This window comes from Triticum aestivum, chromosome 3A, assembly GCF_018294505.1.
Source record: "Triticum aestivum cultivar Chinese Spring chromosome 3A, IWGSC CS RefSeq v2.1, whole genome shotgun sequence".
Classification (NCBI taxonomy): Eukaryota; Viridiplantae; Streptophyta; class Magnoliopsida; order Poales; family Poaceae; genus Triticum; species Triticum aestivum.
This window is the reverse complement of record NC_057800.1, coordinates 131,483,655-131,508,475: the sequence shown is the minus strand read 5'-3', so window position 1 is coordinate 131,508,475 and position 24,821 is coordinate 131,483,655. Positions and strand designations below refer to the sequence as shown.

The following is a 24,821-nucleotide window of genomic DNA, read 5'->3' as shown; positions in this document are numbered from 1 at the left end:
TCTGGATCTAGTTTGATGTGTGAAGGTTATTCATTTAAATCAGAGAATAATGATTGTTCTATTTATATGAGTAATATCTTTTATGGTCATGCACCCTTGAAGAGTGGTCTATTCTTATTGAATCTCGATAGTAGTGATACACATATTCATAATATTGAAGCCAAAAGATGCAGAGTTGATAATGATAGTGCAACATATTTGTGGCACTGCCATTTAGGTCATATTGGTGTAAAGCGCATGAAGAAACTCCATACTGATGGACTTTTGGAACCACTTGATTATGAATCACTTGGTACTTGCGAACCGTGCCTCATGGGCAAGATGACTAAAACGCCGTTCTCCGGAACTATGGAGCGAGCAACAGATTTGTTGAAAATCATACATACAGATGCATGTGGTCCGATGAATGTTGAGGCTTGCGGAGGGTATCGTTATTTTCTCACCTTCACAGGTGATTTAAGCAGATATGGGTATATCTACTTAATGAAACATAAGTCTGAAACAATTGGAAAGTTCAAAGAATTTCAGAGTGAAGTTGAAAATCATCGTAACAAGAAAATAAAGTTTCTACGATCTGATCATGGAGGAGAATATTTGAGTTACGAGTTTGGTCTTCATTTGAAACAATGCGGAATAGTTTCGCAACTCACGCCACCCGGAACACCACAGCGTAATGGTGTGTCCGAACATCATAATCGTACTTTACTAGATATGGTGCGATCTATGATGTCTCTTACTGATTTACCGCTATCATTTTGGGTTTACGCTTTAGAGACGGTTGCATTCACGTTAAATAGGGCACCATCGAAATCCGTTGAGACGATGCCTTATGAACTGTGGTTTGGCAAGAAACCAAAGTTGTCATTTCTTAAAGTTTGGGGTTGCGATGCTTATGTGAAAAAACTTCAACCTGATAAGCTCGAACCCAAATCGGAGAAATGTGTCTTCATAGGATACCCAAAGGAAATTGTTGGGTACACCTTCTATCACAAATCTGAAGGCAAAACTTTTGTTGCTAAATTTGGATCCTTCCTAGAGAAGGAGTTTCTCTTGAAAGAAGTGAGTGGGAGGAAAGTAGAACTTGATGAGGTAACTGTACCTGCTACCTTATTGGAAAGTAGTTCCTCACAAAAACCAGTTCCTGTGACACCTACACCAATTAGTGAGGAAGTTAATGATGATGATCATGAAACTTCAGATCAAGTTGTTACTGAACCTCGTAGATCAACCAGAGTGGTATGGTAATCCTGTTCTAGAGGTTATGTTGCTAGATCATGACAAACCTACGAACTATGAAGAAGCGATGGTGAGCCCAGATTCCGCAAAATGGCTTGAGGCCATGAAATCTGAGATGGGATCCATGTATGAGAACAAACTGTGGACTTTGGTTGACTTGCCCGATGATCGGCAAGCCATTGAAAATAAATGGATCTTCAAGAAGAAGACTGACGCTGACGGTAATGTTACTGTTTATAAAGCTTGACTGTTGCAAAAGGTTTTCGACAAGTTCAAGGGATTGACTACGATGAGACTTTCTCACCCGTAGCGATGCTTAAGTCTTTCCGAATCATGTTAGCAATTTCTGCATTTTATGATTATGAAATTTGGCAAATGGATGTCAAAACTGCATTCCTGAATGGATTTCTGGAAGAAGAATTATATATGATGCAACCGGAAGGTTTTGTCGATCCAAAGGGAGCTAACAAAGTGTGCAAGCTCCAGCGATCCATTTATGGACTGGTACAAGCCTCTCGGAGTTGGAATAAACGTTTTGATAGTGTGATCAAAGCATATGGTTTTATACAGACTTTTGGAGAAGCCTGTATTTACAAGAAAGTGATTGGGAGCTCTGTAGCATTTCTGATATTATATGTGGATGACATATTGCTGAGTGGAAATGATATAGAATTTCTGGATAGCATAAAGGGACACTTGAATAAGAGTTTTTCAATGAAGGACCTCGGTGAAGCTGCTTATATATTGGGCATCAAGATCTATAGAGATAGATCAAGACGCTTAATTGGACTTTCGCAAAGCACATACCTTGACAAAGTTTTGAAGAAGTTCAAAATGGATCAAGCAAAGAAAGGGTTCTTGCCTGTGTTACAAGGTGTGAAGTTGAGTAAGACTCAATGCCCAACCACTGCAGAAGATAGAGAGAAGATGAAAGATGTTCCCTATGCTTCAGCCATAGGCTCTATCATGTATGCAATGCTGTGTACCAGACCTGATGTGTGCCTTTCTATAAGTTTAGTAGGGAGGTACCAAAGTAATCCAGGAGTGGATCACTGCACAGCGGTCAAGAACATCCTGAAATACCTGAAAAGTACTAAGGATATGTTTCTCATTTATGGAGATGACAAAGAGCTAGTTGTAAATGGTTACGTCGATGCAAGATTTGACATTGATCCAGACGATTATAAATCGCAAATCAGATACATGTTTACATTGAGCGGTGGAGCTGTCAGTTGGTGCAGTTCTAAACAAAGCGTTGTGGCGGGATCTACGTGTGAAGCGGAGTACATAGCTGCTTCGGAAGCAGCAAATGAAGGAGTCTGGATGAAGGACTTCATATCCGATCTAGGTGTCATACCTAGTGCATCGGGTCCAATGAAAATCTTTTGTGACAATACTGGTGCAATTGCCTTGGCAAAGAAATCTAGATTTCACAATTGCCTCAAAAAAAAAAAGAAATCTAGATTTCACAAGAGAACCAAGCACATCAAGAGACGCTTCAACTCCATCCGGGATCAAGTCCAGGTGGGAGACATAGAGATTTGCAAGATACATACAGATCTGAATGTTGCAGACCCGTTGACTAAGCCTCTTCCACGAGCAAAACATGATCAACACCAAGGCTCCATGGGTGTTAGAATCATTACTGTGTAATCTAGATTATTGACTCTAGTGCAAGTGGGAGACTGAAGGAAATATGCCCTAGAGGCAATAATAAAGTTATTATTTATTTCCTTATATCATGATAAATGTTTATTATTCATGCTAGAATTGTATTAACCGGAAACATGATACATGTGTGAATACATAGACAAACAGAGTGTCACTAGTATGCCTCTACTTGACTAGCTCGTTGATCAAAGATGGTTATGTTTCCTAGCCATAGACAAAGAGTTTTCATTTGATTAACGAGATCACATCATTAGGAGAATGATGTGATTGACTTGACCCATTCCATTAGCTTAGCACTTGATTGTTTAGTTTGTTGTTATTGCTTTCTTCATGACTTATACATGTTCCTATGACTATGAGATTATGCAACTCCCGTTTACCGGAGGAACACTTTGTGTGCTACCAAACGTCACAACGCAACTGGGTGATTATAAAGGTGCTCTACAGGTGTCTCCGAAGGTACTTGTTGGGTTGGCGTATTTCGAGATTAGGATTTGTCACTCCGATTGTCGGAGAGGTATCTCTGGGCCCACTCGGTAATACACATCACTTAAGCCTTGCAAGCATTGTAACTAATGAGTTAGTTGCGGGATGATGTGTTACAGAACGAGTAAAGAGACTTGCCGGTAACGAGATTGAACTAAGTATTGAGATACCGACGATCAAATCTCGGGCAAGTAACATACCGATGACAAAAGGAACAACATATGTTGTTATGCGGTTTGACCGATAAAGATCTTCGTAGAATATGTAGGAGCCAATATTAGCATCCAGGTTCCGCTGTTGGTTATTGACCGGAGACATGTCTCGGTCATGTCTACATAGTTCTCGAACCCGTAGGGTCCGCACGCTTAAAGTTCGATGACGGTTATATTATGAGTTTATGTGTTTTGATGTACCGAAGGAATTTCGGAGTCCCGGATGTGATCGCGGACATGACGAGGAGTCTCGTAATGGTCGAGACATAAATATTGATATATTGGAAGCCTATATTTGGATATCGGAAATGTTTCGGGTGAAATTAGGATTTTACCGGAGTACCGGGGGTTACCGGAACCCCCCGGGGCTTTAATGGGACAAGATGGGCCTTAGTGGAGAAGAGGAGGGGCGGCCAGGGCAGGCCACGCGCCCCCTCTCCCTCTAGTCCGAATTGGACAAGGAGGGGGGCGGCGCCCCCCTTTCCTTCCTCTCTCCCTCCTCCTTCCCCCTTCTCCTACTCCAACTAGGAAAGGAGGGAGTCCTACTCCCGGTGGGAGTAGGACTCCTCCCTGGCGCGCCTCCTCCTGGCTGGCCGCCTCTCCCCCCTTGCTCCTTTATATACGGGGGCAGGGGGCACCTCTAGAGACAACAATTGATCTCTTGGATCTCTTATCCGTGTGCGGTGCCCCCCTCCACCATAGTCCACCTCGATAATATCGTTACGGTGCTTAGGCAAAGCCCTGCGTCGATAGAACATCATCGTCGTCACCACGCCGTCGTGCTGATGGAACTCTCCCTCAAAGCTTGGCTGGATCGGAGTTCGAGGGATGTCATCGAACTGAACGTGTGCTGAACTCAGAGGTGTCGTACGTTCGGTACTTGATCGGTCGGATCGTGAAGACGTACAACTAAATCAACCGCGTTGTGCAAACACTTCCGCTTTCGTTCTACGATGGTACGTGGACAACACTCTCCCCTCTCGTTGCTATGCATCACCATGATCATGTGTGTGCGTAGGAATTTTTTTTGAAATTACGATGCTCCCCATCAAAGTTTTCGAAAGAGAAGTGCTTACCGGGGTGTCCGGACGGTTGCAGTCAAGGCCGACGTCTTCGGAGGTGTCCGACCAATGTTTTCGTTTCCCAAAAAGCATCTTCCACATCCCTTTGTGCGTAGCGCCGAAGAAGTGTTGGAGGCTTCATGGCCCTTCTGGATTAAACTCCCACATGTGGAAAGGCCTACGCTGGCATGGCAGGATTCGGCGGATCAACATTACTTGAATCACGTTGACATGATCGATGTCCCTCTCGAGGAGGGTTTGGATGCGGCTCTGTAGAGTCCGCACTTCATCAACTGATCCCCAGTCCAGCCCCTTATTGACCCAGGATGCAAGCTGTAACGGAGGGCCGGAACGGAACGCAGGTGTAGGTGCCCACTTGGTGCTACGGGGTTTCGTAATGTAAAACCACTCTCGCTGCCATTGATTGGAAGCTTCGGTGAAGGAGCCTTTTGGCCAGGAAGTGTTGGTAAGCTGGCTTACTACAGCACCGCCACACTCCACTTGTTCCCCGTCGACTACCTTTGGCTTCACACAAAAGGTCTTGAGCCATAAGCCGAAGTGTGGGGGGATTCAGAGGAAGGCCTCGCATGTGACAATAAACGCCGAGACGTGAAGGGAAGAATCCGGAGCTAGATCGTGAAAATCTAGTCCGTAATAAAACATTAGCCCCCGGACAAAGGGGTGGAGAGCGAAACCTAGCCCTCAGAGGAAGTGAGAGATAAATACAACCCTCTCGCCAGATCTGGGGGTCGGAATAACTTGTCCTTGAGCAGGGAGCTTGTGGTGGATCTCCGTGGTCAGGTATCTGGCTGCCCGAAGCTTTGCAATATCCTCCTCTGTGACGGAGGAAGCCACCCATCAACCCTGAGGGCTGGGTCCGGACATGATGGGGAGGCTTGAGGCAACGAAGTCGAACCTCGGGTGCTAGAAACTCGAGGCTGGGAAGGTTAAGGAGAGGCTTGGCGTAAAAGGATGGCCCTTGGTTCCTTTATAAAGGCCGCGGGTACTGAACGCCTTCTCCTAAGACTAAAAGCCTTCCTATTCCCAAGGAATCTTTCCAGTGGAACGGTTAGGTTACCCAAGCTCGTATTAATAAGGATCCCGCAATAAGGGGGACACGATCTCTGCTCCGACAGAACGTGCCAATAAGGGCCACGCCTCAGAACGTGGAACAAGAAATGGTTCGAAATAACAACCGGACAGACGTGATGTCATCTTGTAAAAAGTTGTCAGCAGATGGGACTCGTGAAATATTATACTCCCTGTAATCGTGTGTACTATTTGTGTTGCAGATCCGGACACCTTCATTTTATCCAAAGACCATCTTGGAGTATTCGGAAAATGGAACCCACCTTGCAATGTCAAAGATAATCTGCGCGCCGGACACATCGTCATTGAAGTCTGGTTTAGGGGCTACTCAGGGAGTCCTGGACTAAGGGGTCCTCGGGCGTCCGACCTATTGGACATGGGCCGGACTGGTGGGCCGTGAAGATACGAAGACCGAAGATTCTACCCGTGTCCGGATGGGACTCTCCTTGGCATGGAAGGCAAGCTTGGCGACCAAATATGAATACTCCTTTCTCTGTAACCGACCTTGTGTAAACCCTAGGTCCCTCCTGTGTCTATATAAACCGGAGGGCTAGGTCAGTAGATACATCTTCATAATTATAGCCAGGTTAGACTTAGGGTTTAGTCATTACGATCTCGTGGTAGATCAACTCTTGTAATACTCATATTCATCAAGATCAATCAAGCAGGAAGTAGGGTATTACCTCCATAGAGAGGGCCCGAACCTGGGTAAACATTGTGTCCCTCGTCTCCTGTTACCATCGATCCTAGACGCATAGTTCGAGACCCTCTACCCGAGATCCGCCGGTTTTGACACCGACAATGACCACGGTGATCACTTTGGCGGCGGTGACAACCGTGTCTAATGCCAGCCCTATTGCGGCCCTGGGCATCTTATCTGGGAGTGCGGTTACAACCATGCCTTTCGGCCTCAACACTCCAAGATGGCGGGACTTGCTGCTGCTTCTCCCCCGTCCATCCTTGGCAATCCCGCCTGGTTCGCGGACACGGGGACCACCGACCACATCATCCCTGACCAGGATCGTCTCATTGTAAGGGAGAAATATCCAAGGAGGGACCGCATCCATATGGCTGACGGATCAAGTTTGCACATAGCTCATCATGTTCATGCAATACTTGCCACACCTTCCTACACCCTTATTTTATGATTTTGTTTTCTGAAACTTCTAATCAGGACTACCAAGATGCGTATGTCCCGATCCATGAGATATGATGTGATCGCTTCTACTCCGTAAGTTCTAATGTTGCCTTTGCCTCTAGGATGGGCGGGTCGGCGAAGGGCCCGTAGAGCCATCCCTTGGCGATGTGGCCGTAGGCTGCCTCCGTGAGGTGGACGCCATCCCAGTTCCAGTGGTTTGATGGGTCGTCGCAGGCGTAAGCGCCTGGCTCGCCGCACTTGGACGTCAGGTTGAAGTTGTACACCCCCACGCCCGGCGCGCCGCAGCATGTCCTCGGAGTCTGCTTCAGGAACCCTGAAAAAACAAAAGTTGAAATTAGGGTATGAAGTTGTCGGGCTCAAAGACAAACTGGGCTCTAGGCCTGAACTCTCAATTGACCATGGTGAACTAAGCCCATCAAGGGGGTCTATGCTTCTATGGGCCTTCAGTGCTTCCTGGTCAACTATTGGCCATCATGCTTTTCCGGGAAAAAAATATGTGGTCTGTCATCATGTAGAAAATGTAGCGATGATGTAGATAAGTTCACAAAATATTTCATGCGGTCATTGAATTGTTCTTTGCTTCCAACCTTGATAGCGAGTTGGCACAATTTCTACTTTGTTTCTTGCATTTAGATGGAGGAACATTTCAACGAAAGTTAGCGACATCATCAAGAACGACTTTGCTAAATCATGCATGACCATTCCTAATGCCGAACAGTAACAAGAAACAGCACAACATAGACTAAATGAGCTGCGTGCATTCCAAAAACTCACCCCACTTCTCGGCGCGCAGGACGAACTGCGTGACGGCGGTGTAGTAGTCGGCGTACATGATGCGCACGCCGGGGTGCTTCTTCCGGAGCTCGGCGATCTTGCGCTGCAGCAGGGCGTTGTGCACCCAGGACAGCGTGTTAAGGTCCTTGATGCAGCCGCTGCGCGGGCCGTACATCTCCGGCCGCTGCTTGAGGAAGATGGACAGGTACACGGGGAAGCAGCCGATCGGCAGCACGCCCGGCACCACCAGCTCCACCGCCCCCTCCGCGATCAGCTTCTGCACCCAAGCAAACACGCCGGACGGACACAGTAGGGTGATTGAGATTAGTGCGCACATGTACATGCATGGAAACGAGATGGGTAAGACCTCTCCCAATGCAAAGGTGCTTAGATGAGGTGCTAAGTATATTAAATGCCTTAGCAACTCAAGTCCACAATGCAAAGGTGCTAAGCTTTTGGGTGCTAAGCTTCGTACATTTAATTTGTTGTACACTCAGAATTGTGCTTCCACCTAGGTGTACGTGCTTAGCACCGTTTCTTTCTGGGGTCACCATACTACTCTTTCTCTTCTTAACTAGCATGTCACATCATATTTTTTGCTTAGTTGGCAATCTTAGCACCTGTACAAAGTGGAGCATTGGGAGGGGCCTAAAGTAGACCTGAGAGAGACGAGCACCTCGATTCCCTTGCCGATGGAGTCGACGATGTGCGGCACGAACGTGTGCACCTTCTGCACCGGGAGGAACGCGCCGAGCGCCGCCGCGTAATCGTTCCCGCCAAACTCGCCGACGATGAACAGCGACCGCCTGAACAGGTCCCTGCACTCTGAATTCCGATCGAAGTGCAAAGCAAATCAGTACGATGTAGCGAGCCGCACACGGTGCCACGGTGTGTCAACAGCATAAAATATATGGTGAACCTTTTGGGGAGTTGCAGATGGATGGCTTCATGTCTTGAAACCACTTGAGCTGGGTGTGCAGGGAGCCGGAGTTCCAGACCGTGTGCCTCATGCCACGCGCCTCAAAGAAGCTCGTGTCCAGCGACGTGCCGCCGGTGATCGCGAAGTTGGCACCACGGTGGAACGACGCGTTGTGCGCCTTGGACGGCGGTAGCAGTGGCAGGCCCAGCTCCTGCGCTGCACATTGCCACAGCCAGGGAAAGATCATCAGGAACACACGTGCACGTACAATAGGTCGATCGGTTTAATCCGATCAAAGTTGGAAAGACGAGGATACCGATGAAGTCGACGACGAGGCGGCCGTCGGAGACGCGCCCCGTCGGGTACCCGAAGTACGTCATGCCATACGGCAGGCGCGCCGTGGCGAGGTAATCCGGGATGCCATCCGCGACGAGGTTGCCGGCGTCGGCGAGGGAGTCGCCAAAGTTGAAGATAGCGGCGTACTTCTGCGCAGCCGCGGGCAGCGGCCAGAGCCCGGCGACTATGAGCGCGAAGCCAACTAGGTACTCACGCCTCATGATGAATTGATGATACGCTCGTGAGTGCGCCCAAGGTCGTCGTCTCTGCCTGTGGGTATCGTGTTTGCAACGGGGTGGTTTCGTGTACGTTGAGATCTGTTATAGTATGTTGCACCATGGTCTGTGATGGAGAGTGCCGACCTGTTCTACGCACCTTGCTTGCTTGACTACCGCGGCGTGATTTCAAAATGATTCGTGGAAGTGGTCTTAGGATGAACTTCCTGGATTAACTAGTAGTCTAAGAGTAGGTGTTATTGTGCGACTTATAGCATTTTGATTGCTCTTTCTGAGTAGGAATGCAAAAAAGATAAGAAGGAAAATTCCTTTACTCTTCCTATATGTTTCATCCCTTTGAATCAATAGATATATAGTATCATGGAAGGAAAAATGAATTCCTATTTCCATATTTTCCTCCACCTTTAATATGAATCATAGATGCCCTTAGTTTTGGGTTACCTTTTTTTTTTTGCCTTTTTTAGTAGAGTGCAATGGTCTTGGGTTCTTTGCTTTCTATAATATAATATATAAATGAGGACCACATTTGTCTAACATTAGGTTTGTGGTTCGGTTCTTAGGATCTTGGTGTGACCATAACAGAAATGGCCCGGATGTGTTGAGCGGCCTTTTGGCTCGGCTCACGGCCCGCTATGGATCGGCCTGAACGGTCCAGGCGTTGTAAAAGAAAAACGGCCGGTCCGGGTTGTCAAATTAGGCCCGACTAATAACGTTTTCTTTTTGTGGGGGGGGGGGGGGGGGGGGAATTTAGGCCCGACTAACGTTGCATTAACAGTAATTTCCATATTTGATTCTAAAAAAAGTAATTTCCATATTTTACTCCACGTTTCATATCTCTACTCCTAATGGAGTAGTTGGTAGCCTGGTACGGTTTATTTTCGTCCCACCTCCCACCTTAGCTGATTTTTTTCGTCCTCCTCCCACCTCGTATGGTTTTTTTTGTCTCCCCCACCCCACACGGAAATAAACAGAGGAAAACTGTAGCGATGCCCCTTGCACGAAAAAACAGAAGAAAACGGAAGAACCGAAGTGAGGCCCCTCGCACGAAAAAAAATGACGAAGTAGGCTGCCCTCGATCTATTCCTACGACGACGGGAACCACGCCCCAGCCGCCATCGATCCCTTCTGTCGTCAATCCCAGTATGACGACGGGAACCACACCCCAGCCGCCATCGATCCCTTCTGTCGTCGATCCCAGCGAGGCCGCATCCGATCTCATGGAGGCCGCCTCAGATCATGCACATACGTGAAAGTGCCAGGTCTCGCCGTCGCCGCACAATCCCATTGACACCTCCGCCGCCGCCGATCCGTGGGAGGCTGCCTGCCACGCCCTCGATGCGGCTATATCTCCCACGTGTCGAAGTACGATTTAGAAGCATAACCGCATTGAAAGCAATGTCGCAAGTGAGGTAATCTTCACACAACCCATGTAATACATACGGAAAAGAGATACATAGTTGGTTTACAATCGCCACTTCACACAATTACATGAATAAAGCATTACATCAACCAATACATACAAGGTCTGACTACGGAACCCAAAATAAAAGAAGACTACCCAAAATGCTACACAGATCCCCGATCGACCCCAACTGGGCTCCACTACTGATCAACTAGAACGAAACAACACCAAGGACAAGATCTTCATGAGCTCCTCCTTGAGCTTGGATGCGTCATCTGCACGGTTCAACGACACCTGCAAGCTGGTTTTTGAAATATCTGTGAGTCACGGGGACTCAGCAATCTCACACCCTCCCGATCAAGACTATTTAAGCTTATAGGAAGGGTAAAAGGTATGAGGTGGAGCTGCAGCAAGCGACTAGCATATAAGGTGGCTAACATATGCAAACGAGAGCGAGAAGAGAAGGCAAAAGCACGGTCGAACAACTATGATCAAGAAGTGATCCTAGAACAACCTACGTCAAGCATAACTACAACACCGTGTTCACTTCCCGGACTCCGCCGGAAAGAGACCATCACGGTTACACACGCGGTTGATGCATTTTAATTAAGGTCAACTTCAGGTTTTCTACAACCGGACATTAACAAATTCCCATCTGCCCATAACCGTGTGCACGGCTTTCGAAAGTTCAAATCCCTGCAGGGGTGTCCCAACTTAGCGCATCACAAGCTCTCACGGTCAACGAAGGATATTCCTTCTAGCTGGAAGACCCAACCAGACTCGGAATCTCGGTTACAAGACATTTCGATAATGGTAAAACAAGACCAGCAAAGGCACCCAGATGTGCCGACAAATCCTGATAGGAGCTGCACATATCTCGTTCTCAGGGCACACCGGATGAGCAAGACGTCGGGTAAGCCAGCCCAGGGTTGCCCCTGGTAGCCTCGGACATCGCTCAGTTGGACCAACACTTAGAGAAGCACTGGCCCGGGGGGTTAAAATAAGATGACCATTGAGCTGGCCGACTCAAGGGAAAGAAAAAGGCTAGGTGGCAAATGGTAAAACCAATGTTGGGCCTTGCTGGAGGAGTTTTATTCAAGACGAACTGTCAAGGGGTTCCCATTATAACCCAACCGCGTAAGGAACGCAAAATCCGGAAACATAACACCGATATGACGGAAACTAAGGCGGCAAGAGTGGAACAAACACTAGGCATAAGGCCGAGCCTTCCACCCTTCACCAAGTATATAGATGCATTAATTAAATAAAATATATTGTGATATCCCAACAAGTAAACATGTTCCAACAAGGAACAACATCTCCATGTTCCAACAAGGAACAAACTTCAATCTTCACCTGCAACTAACAACGCTATAAGAGGGGCTGAGCAAAGCGGTAACATAGCCAAACAACGGTTTGCTAGGACAAGGTGGGTTAGAGGCTTGGTTCAACAATATGGGAGGCATGATAAGCAAGTGGTAGGTATCTCATCATAGGCATAGCAAAAGAGCGAGCAACTAGCAAGCAAAGATAGAAGTGATTTCGAGGGTATGGTCATCTTGCCTGAAATCCCGCAAGGAAGAAGAACGAGTCCATGAAGAAGACAAACGGACGTAGCCGAACGGGTCGTCACAATCACGACGTTACCGGAACCAACCTGAAGAAGCAACACCGGAAAGAAGCACACAACATAGTAAACAACCAACACATGAACATGTTATGATATGCGGGATGCGGTATGTGATGCATATGCATGATTTGCAAATGAATGATTGAACCTGGCCTCAACTTGGAAATCCAAGAGTGCCACTGGAAAGGTGAGGTGATTTCGGTTGGAATCGATATAAAGATCACCGGAATCGGATGCACGGTTTGGAAATGGCAAGCAAAACAAATATGGCATCGGTCTGCGATAATCACCAAGTAGCCATCTAAATGCAACAAGATAAATATGCTACAACACTCAAACATGGAAACAAAATACATGGCAGCGATCCACTCAAGAAGTTTGCCAAGAGATGAACACTGAGCTATGGCTAATTCACTCATTAACAGATTCAAACAAGCATGACAAAAATGCAAATGATAACAGGTTTTAGACTTGGTGAAATTAACACAAGTCTGGAATTTATCATCAGGAAGCACACTTTAGAGCATGAAAACTACATGCTACAGGAACTTAACATGGCAAAGAAATGCATGTCATAAGCTACTCAAAGCACTTAACAAAAGTCCCTTAGTGACCTTGAGCCAAAAGGGATCATAAAATACAATTGCAAGCATGTGAACATAGCACACAGATCTCAGACTTAGTGAAAAACTGGAGCATGTAAAACAGTTAACGAGTAGGCATGTTTACGAGCTCGACGCACTCACTACAGAGCATGGCATGACAAACTAAGCATACACCCATCAAGAATACATGGCATAGAAGCTAGACATGGCAAGAACAACAACATAGCATGCACGGTTCAATAGCAACATCCTCGCAAAATCGCTAACAAGTCAACAATCCGCTAGGATTCATGATATAGCAAAAGTAGAGCTCGATTTACTCAAGCTAGGATGCTCCATAAATGCAAACAAAGACATGGATGGATGGAGCACCACAATATTAACAAAACATCCTTACTGATCATCCTCAAAAGAGGCACGGATCACTAGGAAACAACATGAACATATGACATAACGACAAAAATCAGGATAAGGACTTAGTGAAATTCTAAGTCCTTGAAATCAGCATTACCGATTACGCTACTTTGTAAGCTTGTGCTAGTCACCACAAATATCACAAAAATACATGATAAGCACCACTGTAAAGATGGCATGGCATATAATAAAACACATGTAGAGCTCAGGATCATATCATGCACACATTAATCATGGAAAAAATGACAAAATGCCATTTGCTGAAACAGATCTGACAAATTACTCACATAGCCCTCTTCCAATAGCATTTCGGCCATCAAGATGATCTCAAATGAAAATGATGCAATGAGATTAAATGATGTACTCGTCGAGGCGAACATTTTGATATGTTAAACGCTCAAAACGGAGCAACGAGTGTGGAGTTATGACATGATGAATATTGCTAAAAAAATATGCAGATCTGGGACTTAGAAGAAAAAAATAGACCTCGCGGAAGTCAACGCGGGACGAGGGCAAGCGGGATGGAGCGGTCCAGGCGCGGTGTTTGGATGGACGCGCGGGTGGATCTGATCCATCCCGCGATGGATCCGAACGAGGCGGACGGCGACGTGCCTCCGAGCGGCGGAGCTCGCCGGCGGCGGCGGCCGGCGAGACGAACGGCGGGAGGGAGACGCGGCGGCACCGGGCGGCTGATGCATGGCGGCGGCGGCGAGCGAGTGCGGCGGCGCGGGTCGGCCGGTGAGAGGAGCTGCTTCGGCCGGTGAGAAGAAGTGCGGCGGTCGCCGGCGCTGCAAGGGCGGCGGGGCGGCGCGGTGCACAGGCGGCGGAGAACGAGCGAGGCGACGGGGAGGTCCGGCAGTTGACCGCCGACGGCGGGCGGTGGTCCGAGGCGCTCCGGCGAGCTTCTTGCCGGCGGCAACCGGAGACGAAGACGGCGCGAGGTCCGGGCGAATCGGGTGGTTCGGGCCCGCCGCGGCCCGGAGCGGGCCGGAGATGGGCTCGCGGGCCCGCGCGGTGGAGGGGAACGGCGGCGACACTTGGCGATGCACGGTTGGGCAAGGGCGGCGGCTGGCTGACATGGCAGCGCACTATTGGCCGGGGCGACGTGGCTGGAGGCGGAGGACGCGTCCGGCGGCGGAGTGGACATGTCCGGCGGCGCAGAGGGAGGAGTTTTAGGGTTTCAGGGAAAAGATCCGAAAACGAAAATGAAGGGGTCTATTTATAGAGGTAGAGGGAGCTAGGAAGCTCCAAATGAGGTGCGATTTGCGGCCACGCAATCGTGATCGAACGACCGAGATGATGGAGGGGTTTAGGTGGGTTTTTGGGCCAAAATGGAAGGGTGTTGGGCTGCAACACACACGAGAATTTTTCGGTCCCTCGGTTAACCGTTGGAGTAACAAACGAAGTCCAGATGGCGCGAAACTTGACAGACGGTCTACCGGTAGTAAACCAAGGCCGCATGACAAGTCTCGGTCCAATCCGAGAACGTTTAACACCCGCACACGAAAAGAGGTAGAAAGGAACACCGGGTGACATAGGAGCGCCGGATTGCAAAACGGACAACGGGGAAAATGCTCGGATGCATAAGACGAACATGTATGCAAATGAAATGCACATGATGACATGATATGCAATGCATGACACGCAAGAAAAGACAAGGCAACAACAACGAATAACTGGAGGACACCTGGCACATCGGTCTCGGGGCGTCACAACACTCCACCACTACGAGAGGATCTCGTCCCGAGATCTAGAATGGCACCGGAGGGAAACACGGAAGAGAAAGAGAAGAGGTAAAACTAAGTTGCTCCTTTGACAAACGAGTGAAACCAAAGAATCTGCAAAGGTTAAGCCATTTCGAGAAAAGAATACAACGGATATGACGAAGTTGAAAAACACTCCGTTTGAAAAGAGGAACAAGGAAGAACAACTTTGGGCAGCTCTCCGATTGAAAAGAAAGGAATTGAATAAGAACTTGATAAGGTGATAGAACTTGAAAAGAGGGCACGGCACTCCGGTTAAATGGACAATCATGAAAAGAACATGATCTTTGACAAACGAGATGATGGGTTGAGAAGAGCAACATCACAATGCCTCCTAAACGAAAGAATAGAATATAGATAATTGAAATAAAAGAATGGAGAAGAAAATGCCAACTTCTGTCACAAAAGAGTTTGAAAAGGCATCCTTAGGAGAAGGGTCAAATGGAGTTGTTGGAACACCAACAACGAAAAAGAGTAAGCTTAAAATGGTCTTATGGAATACATCTCAAATTATGAGGTGACAACCTGCCACTCATGGGAAAAAGAATTGGATTGGTAAGAACAAGGAGACGAGAAGCTATCTCACTGGGAGGATAAAAGAAGGACTTGGGTCCTTTATAAGCACCATAGATTGCAACAATCCTTAGGGAAGGCTTTAGGTGAAGTATAACCCAAGATAATTCAAATGACGAGATTGATGGATTCAAAACATCTCATTCTTAACAGCATATGAATCATGAAACATGCACTCAAATTATCAAGAATGACATAATACCACCTCCAATGATACGGAAGAAAGAATTGCACTCTGGAATGCAAGATGGAGAATGCTTGAGCTCCTTAGAAAAGAATCTCGATGAACACTTCGAGAAGGAATATAAATCCTTGATGAACCATCATGTAGAACCTTCATGAAGGACTCTGGTAAACAAAAGAATTACGAAAATAAAGAGAAGCTGGAAACACAAGGTGAAACCTTGTAATGATTTGATGGATCTTTGGAATGATGAGAGCTTGGAACTCCGGGAAAAGAAAATATAAAGCATCTCGAACCGAGAATGTGATATGATGAACCACTCCGGAAAGCAGGAATTGAATACATTCGATGAAACAAGAATAAGAATTACATTATGCTTAACCTTCACCAATTAAATTGATGACAATCAATGGATTTGGCATATTACTTATACTCATAGAAAGGATTATGATAGATATATCGCCAACTTGAGAAAGTCTTCAACAAGTCACCGGTAGGATAGAAAACAACGAATACATTGATATGATAAATGAAGGAAGAAGAATCTTGGAAGAACCACCGTAAGAATTGAAAAAGAACGAATAAAAGATAACGAATCACCGGGAAGAATTTGCAAATGAACGAAGATGCTAGAGAGAAACTAGATACATGAGAACGAAGGGATCACGAACTGATTAGAGATCACTTGAACGAAGCACCGGTAAGATTGGAGAACGAGAGCTGAAAGCTGAGAATGAATAAATTCTGAGATGATGGGCTCCGGAGAAACAAACTGAAAAGAATCTTGAATTGCTCCGGATAGGTGAAAAGAATTCTCACAATCCAAAAACAACTATGAGAGGATGGCAACAAGCTATAATGACGAATCTTTGAGAGAACGGATAAGATATGGAGGAAAAACTCTTCTTCGGTCTTCAAAATCTGAGAATTACGACAAGAAACACCATCATGAATTGTAGAGGCACTCCGGAATAAAGAAGAATGGAAAAGTTGAACCAAGGATGAAAAGAATTTGAAAGATCTTGAAGAAATACATATGACTGATGACAATTCATTCTTACGTAAAAGTTTAGAAGATTTGAGAATAACTCTGATAAGAACCGAACCTCGTAGTGAGATCCGATCCGTTGTTGGGGCCAGATCTTTCACGACACTCCACCACCAGCAGTAGCAACCTCTCGCCCGTGCACGCGATGTACACGAAGTAGAGGGTTTGAACCTTGCGGCCCAGCACGAGAAAACCAATCTCGACGAAGGTACTCACGCGCAAAACAATTTCCACAAAGAAAAATCGCAAAACAGAGGTTTTCTAAAGATCCCTCCAAAACTTGATACGGGTGTGTCTACCCTGAAAAACACATCGTTTCTATTTCATATAAAAATAACCTGACTTTACAATGAACTCAATCGGCTTTATATAATAGCCGCACCTCTTAACTAACTTGGAAAGCAAGCATTTGATACACGTAATTAAAAAAACCGACTCAATCTATCTAAGGAAACAAAAAGTACTAGTTTTGATGGATGCATCACCGGCTTCAGATTTGGTGCCGGTGGACCCCATCCAATTTCCTGTAGACATAGTAGACTCCATATGTCCCACGTATGTGCACTTGCCTGATATTCCTTACGTGGCAGGAAAAGAAATAGAACTCTGCCATTTATCTTCTTGACCGATCCCAAAACATCAGGTAATATATTTTCTATTTTATCTCTAACCAATGACTCCTTTCATGGATTTGCCTTCACAAGATCTTCATGGAACCACGTACTGCCATGGACCCAAGTAGTACTAGAACATGTAGTCTTAGCTGAACCAAAAATAATATTAGTCCATGTGTAAATTGTTTCAACCAATTTTTGTACCTGGTGCACTTTTGTATCTTCATGCCCAGTTTGTATCTGCTGTTCGATTGTGCCCATCTCAGTGTATACTTTCCTAAAGTGGCATGTGCCATTCTTGCATGTAATCAACACCAAAGACTCGACCTCCTTGTTACCTTCACTAAATTGAAATATTTTAGGCTCATGTATATCTGTGATCTGATGCGGTACAACATTATGTGTGGTCGTATCATCCTCTCCTCCTTGCATCAAAACCGTCCTCGGATTTGAGTTGACCTCTTGAGCAATATTTTCTTCACTCGATTGAATAACAACCACAGAAATTTCAGCAACTTGGGCCTTCTTCTTTTCTTCTTCTTCCTGCTCTTTTATCCTCTCAAGATGTTCTTTCCTCCTAGAAATAAAACGCTCCTCACCCATTGGCACGAGGCTGCACCTCTTACCCCTCTTGATGGTATATCTGTGTGTTTTGCAATCGTACGCGACATCATGCTCTCTGTACCACGGCACTCCCAATAACAAGTGACATGAAATCATCGGTGCCGGAATCACGTCGCACAAAACCTCGCAAACATAATTTTCCAACAAAAACGGTACCTTTGTTTGTTGCGTGACAGTGAGCTCTTCATGACCCCAACGAAAACAATATGGTTGTGGACGTGGTGTCATTGGTAGATTCAGCTTCTCCACCATCTCGATGCTTGCGGTGTTTATCAAATTCATGTGATCGACCGTCATAGCACATGATCTCTCTCTCACCACCACATGGGTGTGAAATAGCCCGGCCCAACGGCCTTCCTCCTCCAGTTGAAATCCATAGCTTAACTTACTGAATGATAATGCGCTCGTCATCTTCTCCATAGTGTCGTGAACAACCTTGCTCTGAATACCACCTGATAAGGACCGCAACAACGGATCGGATCTCGCCACGAGGTTTGGTCCTTATCAAACTCTGGGAGAATAAGAAGAGTCAGGTAAGATCTTGGAAAAAGACCTTTGGGTTAGGGCCCACTGAAAAGAAACACCGTAAAATGATTTAGAAGATAGATTGCGCTAGTTGAATTAAATGGCTAGAATAAGATAACAACCTCGAAAGATCTTGAATGAATGCAGAGTGGAAAACACGAATCTTCGAGATATCTTGGGCACTCCAGAACAATTAAATAGCGAGAAGTGAATGAATATGAGGTGCACCGACATGAGAAGGTATTTGAAACGAGGAAAAAGGATATGATCAACACCAAAGCTTGATTTGAATCCACCGGAGAAGAAAAGAATGAAGAATGATGAACTTGAGGCTCCGTTAGTATCTTCATGGGAATCACCGGATAAGAACATTGACGGAAAATGAATGGAGAGACTTCGCATCAATAAGATGGATACTTGATTAAGAAATATGAGTCCTTGAAGAAAAAGGGTGGGAGGGTGGGAAAACAAAGGCAACTTGGGATGGATGAAACAAACACCGTTGAGAAGAACTAGTAATAGATCTTGCTGATGTTGAAATGGTCGGATCCACTTGAAGAGAGACACACCAGTTGAGAAGGATTGACATGAAAATCTCAATAAATGAGAAGGATTAGTATTCGCATAGAAATATGAAAACACCGCTTGGGGAAGGTATGGAATCAACATTTGACTTCGAAGCAACTCGAATACCACAACTCAAAAACAGAACAAGGATTGGCTTGCAGAATAAGCCGGAACAAACATATGATAGAGATTTCATCCGAAGTTTTCGTGGTGGGGCCTACACGGGCTCGATCGTACAACACCATCATGTACAAGACAGTGCACATGACATACAAAGCGTCCCCGAGTCGGCATAGCCAGGGACTCTTTAAGACACAACGAGACCACTGTAAAACCAACCGTGAATAGGCGGACCACTAGACGTCGAACCCCAATTTCATATCATACATCTGTCGGAAAGATATCCTAAGAGCTACTTGAATTCCCACTTATAAACTCCCGAAATTTTCCCAGTATGCAATCAGGTGTTGGGGATACAAGGGAAGCATAATATCTCACCCAAAACTAGCAAATCCTACATCCAGCTGTATCCATCCTTCAACACATAACCGAGAACCCTTCGGAAATCGTCTACCTCAACCTTCGAAAAGCATCCATTATACGAGTTATGGCAATACTCCCGAACTCCCGCCCCAGTACTAGGTGGCGTCGAGGTTATCTCACCAACAACTGCATAAAAGAGATTTTCAATGTCGGCGAAACTAAACTCAGGTATTCCAGAACTGCAATGATAAAATTGTGACGACAACACCTCGGAGCTCAACTCCCCGGGACACTGCCACAACCCCTAAATGTCAGGAGGCACCAAGAACAATGTTCTCGTCACAAATCGATCGGAACGATTCCAAGATACCGTGTGATCCTAAAATTTTTTTAGTGAAATTTGAGAAGAGAAGAGTCAAAACTCTACGTCAGGATGCCTCACCAGAGCGACGAAGGGAGTGATGAGTAAAAAGAATCCTACTCTCCGATATATATAAATCCTAAAAGACTCAAAACATTTTTCTAGACTCAACAACGCCAGCTATTCGATCAAGCAGGGGGCTCCTAAGGTCGGGGAAAGCTCTGATTACCAACTTGTCACGCCCTCGATGCGGCTATATCTCCCACGTATCGAAGCACGACTTAGAGGCATAACCACATTGAAAGCAATGTCGCAAGTGAGGTAATCTTCACACAACCCATGTAATACATAAGGGAAAGAGATACATAGTTGGTTTACAATCGCCACTTCACACAATTACATGAATAAAGCATTACATCAACCAATACATACAAGGTCCGACTACGGAACCCAAAATAAAAGAAGACTACCCCAAATGCTACACAGATCCCCGATCGACCCCAACTGGGCTCCACTACTGATCAACTAGAACGAAACAACGCCAAGGACAAGATCTTCATCGAGCTCCTCCTTGAGCTTGGGTGCGTCATCTGCACGGTTCAACGGCACCTGCAAGATGGTTTTTGAAATATTTGTGAGTCACGGGGACTCAGCAATCTCACACCCTCGCGATCAAGACTATTTAAGCTTATAGGAAGGGTAAAAGGTATGAGGTGGAGCTACAGCAAGCGACTAGCATATAAGGTGGCTAACATACGCAAACGAGAGCGAGAAGAGAAGGCAAAAGCACGGTCGAACAACTATGATCAAGAAGTGATCCTAGAACAACCTACGTCAAGCATAACTCCAACACTGTGTTCACTTCCCGGACTCCGCCGGAAAGAGACCATCACGGTTACACACGCGGTTGCTGCATTTTAATTAAGGTCAACTTCAGGTTTTCTACAACCGGACATTAACAAATTCCCATCTGCCCATAACCGCGGGCACGGCCTTCGAAAGTTCAAATCCCTGCAGGGGTGTCCCAACTTAGCCCATCACAAGCTCTCACGGTCAACGAAGGATATTCCTTCTAGCGGGAAGACCCGATCAGACTCGGAATCCCGGTTACAAGACATTTCGACAATGGTAAAACAAGACCAGCAAAGCCACCCAGATATGCCGACAAATCCCGATAGGAGCTGCACATATCTCCTTCTCAGGGCACACCAGATGAGCAAGACATCGGGTAAGCCAGCCCAGGGTTGCCCCTGGTAGCCTCGGACATCGCTCAGTTGGACCAACACTTAGAGAAGCAATGGCCCGGGGGGTTAAAATAAGATGACCATTGAGCTGGCCGGCTCAAGAGAAAGAAAAAGGCTAGGTGGCAAATGGTAAAACCAATGTTGGGCCTTGCTGGAGGAGTTTTACTCAAGGCGAACTGTCAAGGGGTTCCCATTATAACCCAACCGCGTAAGGAACACAAAATCCGGGAACATAACACCGATATGACGGAAACTAGGGCGGCAAGAGTGGAACAAACACCAGGCATAAGGTCGAGCCTTCCACCCTTTACCAAGTATATAGATGCATTAATTAAATAAAATATATTGTGATATCCCAACAAGTAAACATGTTCCAACAAGGAACAACATCTCCATGTTCCAACAAGGAACAAACTTCAATCTTCACCTGCAACTAACAACGCTATAAGAGGGGCTGAGCAAAGCGGTAACATAGCCAAACAACGGTTTGCTAGGATAAGGTGGGTTAGAGGCTTGGTTCAACAATATGGGAGGCATGATAAGCAAGTGGTAGGTATCGCATCATAGGCATAGCAAAAGAGCGAGCAACTAGAAAGCAAAGATAGAAGTGATTTCGAGGGTATGGTCATCTTGCCTGAAATCCCGCAAGGAAAAAGAACAAGTCCATGAAGAAGACAAACGGACGTAGCCGAACGGGTCCTCACAATCACGATGTTACCGGAACCAGCCTGAAGAAGCAACACTGGAAAGAAGCACACAACATAGTAAACAACCAACACATGAACATATTATGATATGCGGGATGTGGTATGCGATGCATATGCATGATTTGCAAATAAATGATTGAACCTGGCATCAACTTGGAAATCCAAGAGTGCCACTGGAAAGGTGAGGTAATTTTGGTTGAAATCGATATAAAGATCACCAGAATCGGATGCACGATTTGGAAATGACAAGCAAAACAAATATGGCACCGGTCTGCGATAATCAGCAAGTAGCCATCTAAATGCAACAAGATAAATATGCTACAGCACTCAAACATGGCAAAAAAAATACATGGCAGGGATCCACTCAAGAAGCTTGACAAGAGATGAACACTGAGCTATGGCTAATTCACTCACTAACAGGTTCAAACAAGCATGGCAAAAATGCAAATGATAACAGGTTTCAGACTTGGTAAAATTAACACAAGTCTGGAATTTATCATCAGGAAGCACACTTTAGAGAATGAAAACTACATGCTACAAGAACTTAACATGGCAAAGCAAGGCATGGCATCAAGCTACTCAAAGCACTTAACAAAAGTCCCTTAGTGACCTTGAGCCAAAAGGGATCAGAAGATACAATTGCAAGCATATGAACATAGCAAAAACATAAACAGATCTCAGACTTGGTGAAAAACTGGAGCATGCAAAACAGTTAACGAGTAGGCATGTTTACGAGCTCGACGCACTCACTACAGAGCATGGCATGACAAACTAAGCATACACCCATCAATAATACATGGCATAGAAGCTAGACATGGCAAGAACAACAACATAGTATGCACGGATCAATAGCAACATCCTCGGCAAAATCGCTAACAAGTCAACAATCTGCGAGGATTCACGATATAGCAAAAGTAGAGCTCGATTGACTCAAGCTAGGGTGCTCCATAAATGCAAACAAAGACATGGATGGATAGAGCACCACAATTTTAACAAAACATCCTTACTGATCATCCTCAAAAGATGCACGGATCACTAGGAAACAACATGAACATATGACATAACGACAAAAATCAGGACAAAGACTTAGTGAAATTCTAAGTCCCTGAAATCAGCATTACCGATTACGCTACTTTGCAAGCTTGTGCTAGTCACCACAAATATCACAAAAATACATGGTAAGCACCGCTGTAAAGATGGCATGGCATATAACAAAACACATGTAGAGCTCAGGATCATATCATGCACACATTAATCATCGCAAAAATGACAAAATGCCATTTGCTGAAACAGATCTGACAAATTACTCACATAGCCCTCTTCCAACAGCATTTTGAACATTAAGATGAGCTCAAATGAAAATGATACAATGAGATGAAATGATGTACTCGTCGAGGCGAACATTTTGATGTGCTACACGCTCAAAACGGAGCAACGGATGCGGAGTTATGACATGATGAATAATGCTAAAAAATATGAAGATCTGGGACTTAGAAGGAAAAAATAGACCTCGCGGAAGTCAACGCGGGACGAGGGCGAGGGGGATGGAGCGGTCCAGGCGCGGTGTTTGGATGGACGCGCGGGTGGATCTGATGCACCCCGCGGTGGATCTGGACGAGGCAGACGGCGACGGGCCTCCGAGCGGCGAAGCTCGCCGGCGCGGAGGCGGTGGCGCTCGCCGGTGGCGGCGGCCGGCGAGACGAACGGCGGGAGGGAGACACGGCGGCGCCGGGCGGCTGATGCATGGCGGCGGCGGCGAGCGAGTGCGGCGGCGCAGGTCGGCCGGTGAGAGGAGCTGCTTCAGCCGGTGAGAAGAAGCGTGGCGGTCGCCGGCGCTGCAAGGGAGGCGCGGTGCACAGGCGGCGGAGAACGAGCGAGGCGACGGGGAGGTCCGGCAGTTGACCACCGACGGCGGGCGGTGGTCCGAGGCGCTCCGGCGAGCTTCTTGCCGGCGGCAACCGGAGACGAAGACGGCGCGAGGTCCGGGCGAATCGGGTGGTTCGGGCCCGCCGCGGCCCGTAGCGGGCCGAAGATGGGCTCGTGGGCCCGCGCGATGGAGGGGAACGGCGGCGACACTTGCCGATGCGCGGTTGGGCGAGGGAGGCGGTTGGCTGACGTGGCAGCGCACTATTGGCCGGGGTGACGTGGCTGGAGGCGGCGAACGCATCCGGCGGCGGAGTGGACATGTCCGGCGGCGCAGAGGGAGGAGTTTTAGGATTTCGGGGAAAAGATCCGAAAACGAAAAGGAAGGGGTCTATTTATAGAGGTAGAGGGAGCTAGGAAGCTCCAAATGAGGTGCGGTTTGCGGCCACGCGATCGTGATCGAACGACCGAGATGATGGAGGGGTTTATGTGGGTTTTTGGGCCAAAATGGAAGGGTGTTGGGCTGCAACACACACGAGGCTTTTTCGGTCCCTTGGTTAACCGTTGGAGTATCAAACAAAGTCCAAATGGCGCGAAACTTGATAGGCGGTCTACCGGTAGTAAACCAAGGCCGCATGACAAGTCTCGGTCCAATCCGAGAACGTTTAACACCCGCACATGAAAAGAGGTAGAAAGGAACACCGGGTGACATTGAAGCGCCGGATTGCAAAACGGACAACGGGGAAAATGTTCGGATGCATGAGACAAACATGTATGCAAATGAAATGCACATGATGACATGATATGCAATGCATGACACACAAGCAAAGACAAAGCAACAACAGCGAATAACTGGAGGACACCTGGCACATCGGTCTCGGGGCGTCACACTGCTGCACAACCCCACGCACGCATCCGCCTCCGCCGATCCAGGGAGGGTGCCACCGATCAGGTTCTGCCTAAATCAGGTTCGCCTAAACCCTAAACTCTTCGTCCATTCAACAGGTCCCAACACACATACGTACAGAACTCCGA

The 24,821-nt window shown here is 46.7% G+C and overlaps 1 protein-coding gene across 1 annotated transcript; it reads right to left on the bottom strand.

Annotated features, from left to right (window-relative positions):
• Positions 1-6,784: 6,784 nt before the first annotated feature.
• LOC123058130 (GDSL esterase/lipase At5g45910) lies at positions 6,785-9,272 on the bottom strand. Its single transcript, XM_044480951.1, has 5 exons — positions 8,924-9,272; positions 8,608-8,823; positions 8,365-8,513; positions 7,689-7,965; positions 6,785-7,227 (listed from the first exon to the last, which is right to left on the bottom strand). The coding sequence occupies exons 1-5, from the start codon at positions 9,162-9,164 to the stop codon at positions 6,980-6,982; spliced, it is 1,131 nt and encodes a 376-aa protein (XP_044336886.1). The 5' UTR covers positions 9,165-9,272; the 3' UTR covers positions 6,785-6,979.
• Positions 9,273-24,821: the final 15,549 nt, after the last annotated feature.

Coding starts and splice junctions, on each gene's coding strand:
- LOC123058130 (XM_044480951.1), bottom strand. CDS start 9,164: ATGAGGCGTGAGTACCTAGTTGGCTTCGCGCTCATAGTCGCCGGGCTC. Junction 8,514..8,607: donor CATCTGCAACTCCCCAAAAG/GTTCACCATATA, acceptor ATCGGAATTCAG/AGTGCAGGGACCTGTTCAGG. Junction 7,966..8,364: donor CCATCGGCAAGGGAATCGAG/GTGCTCGTCTCT, acceptor GCTTGGGTGCAG/AAGCTGATCGCGGAGGGGGC.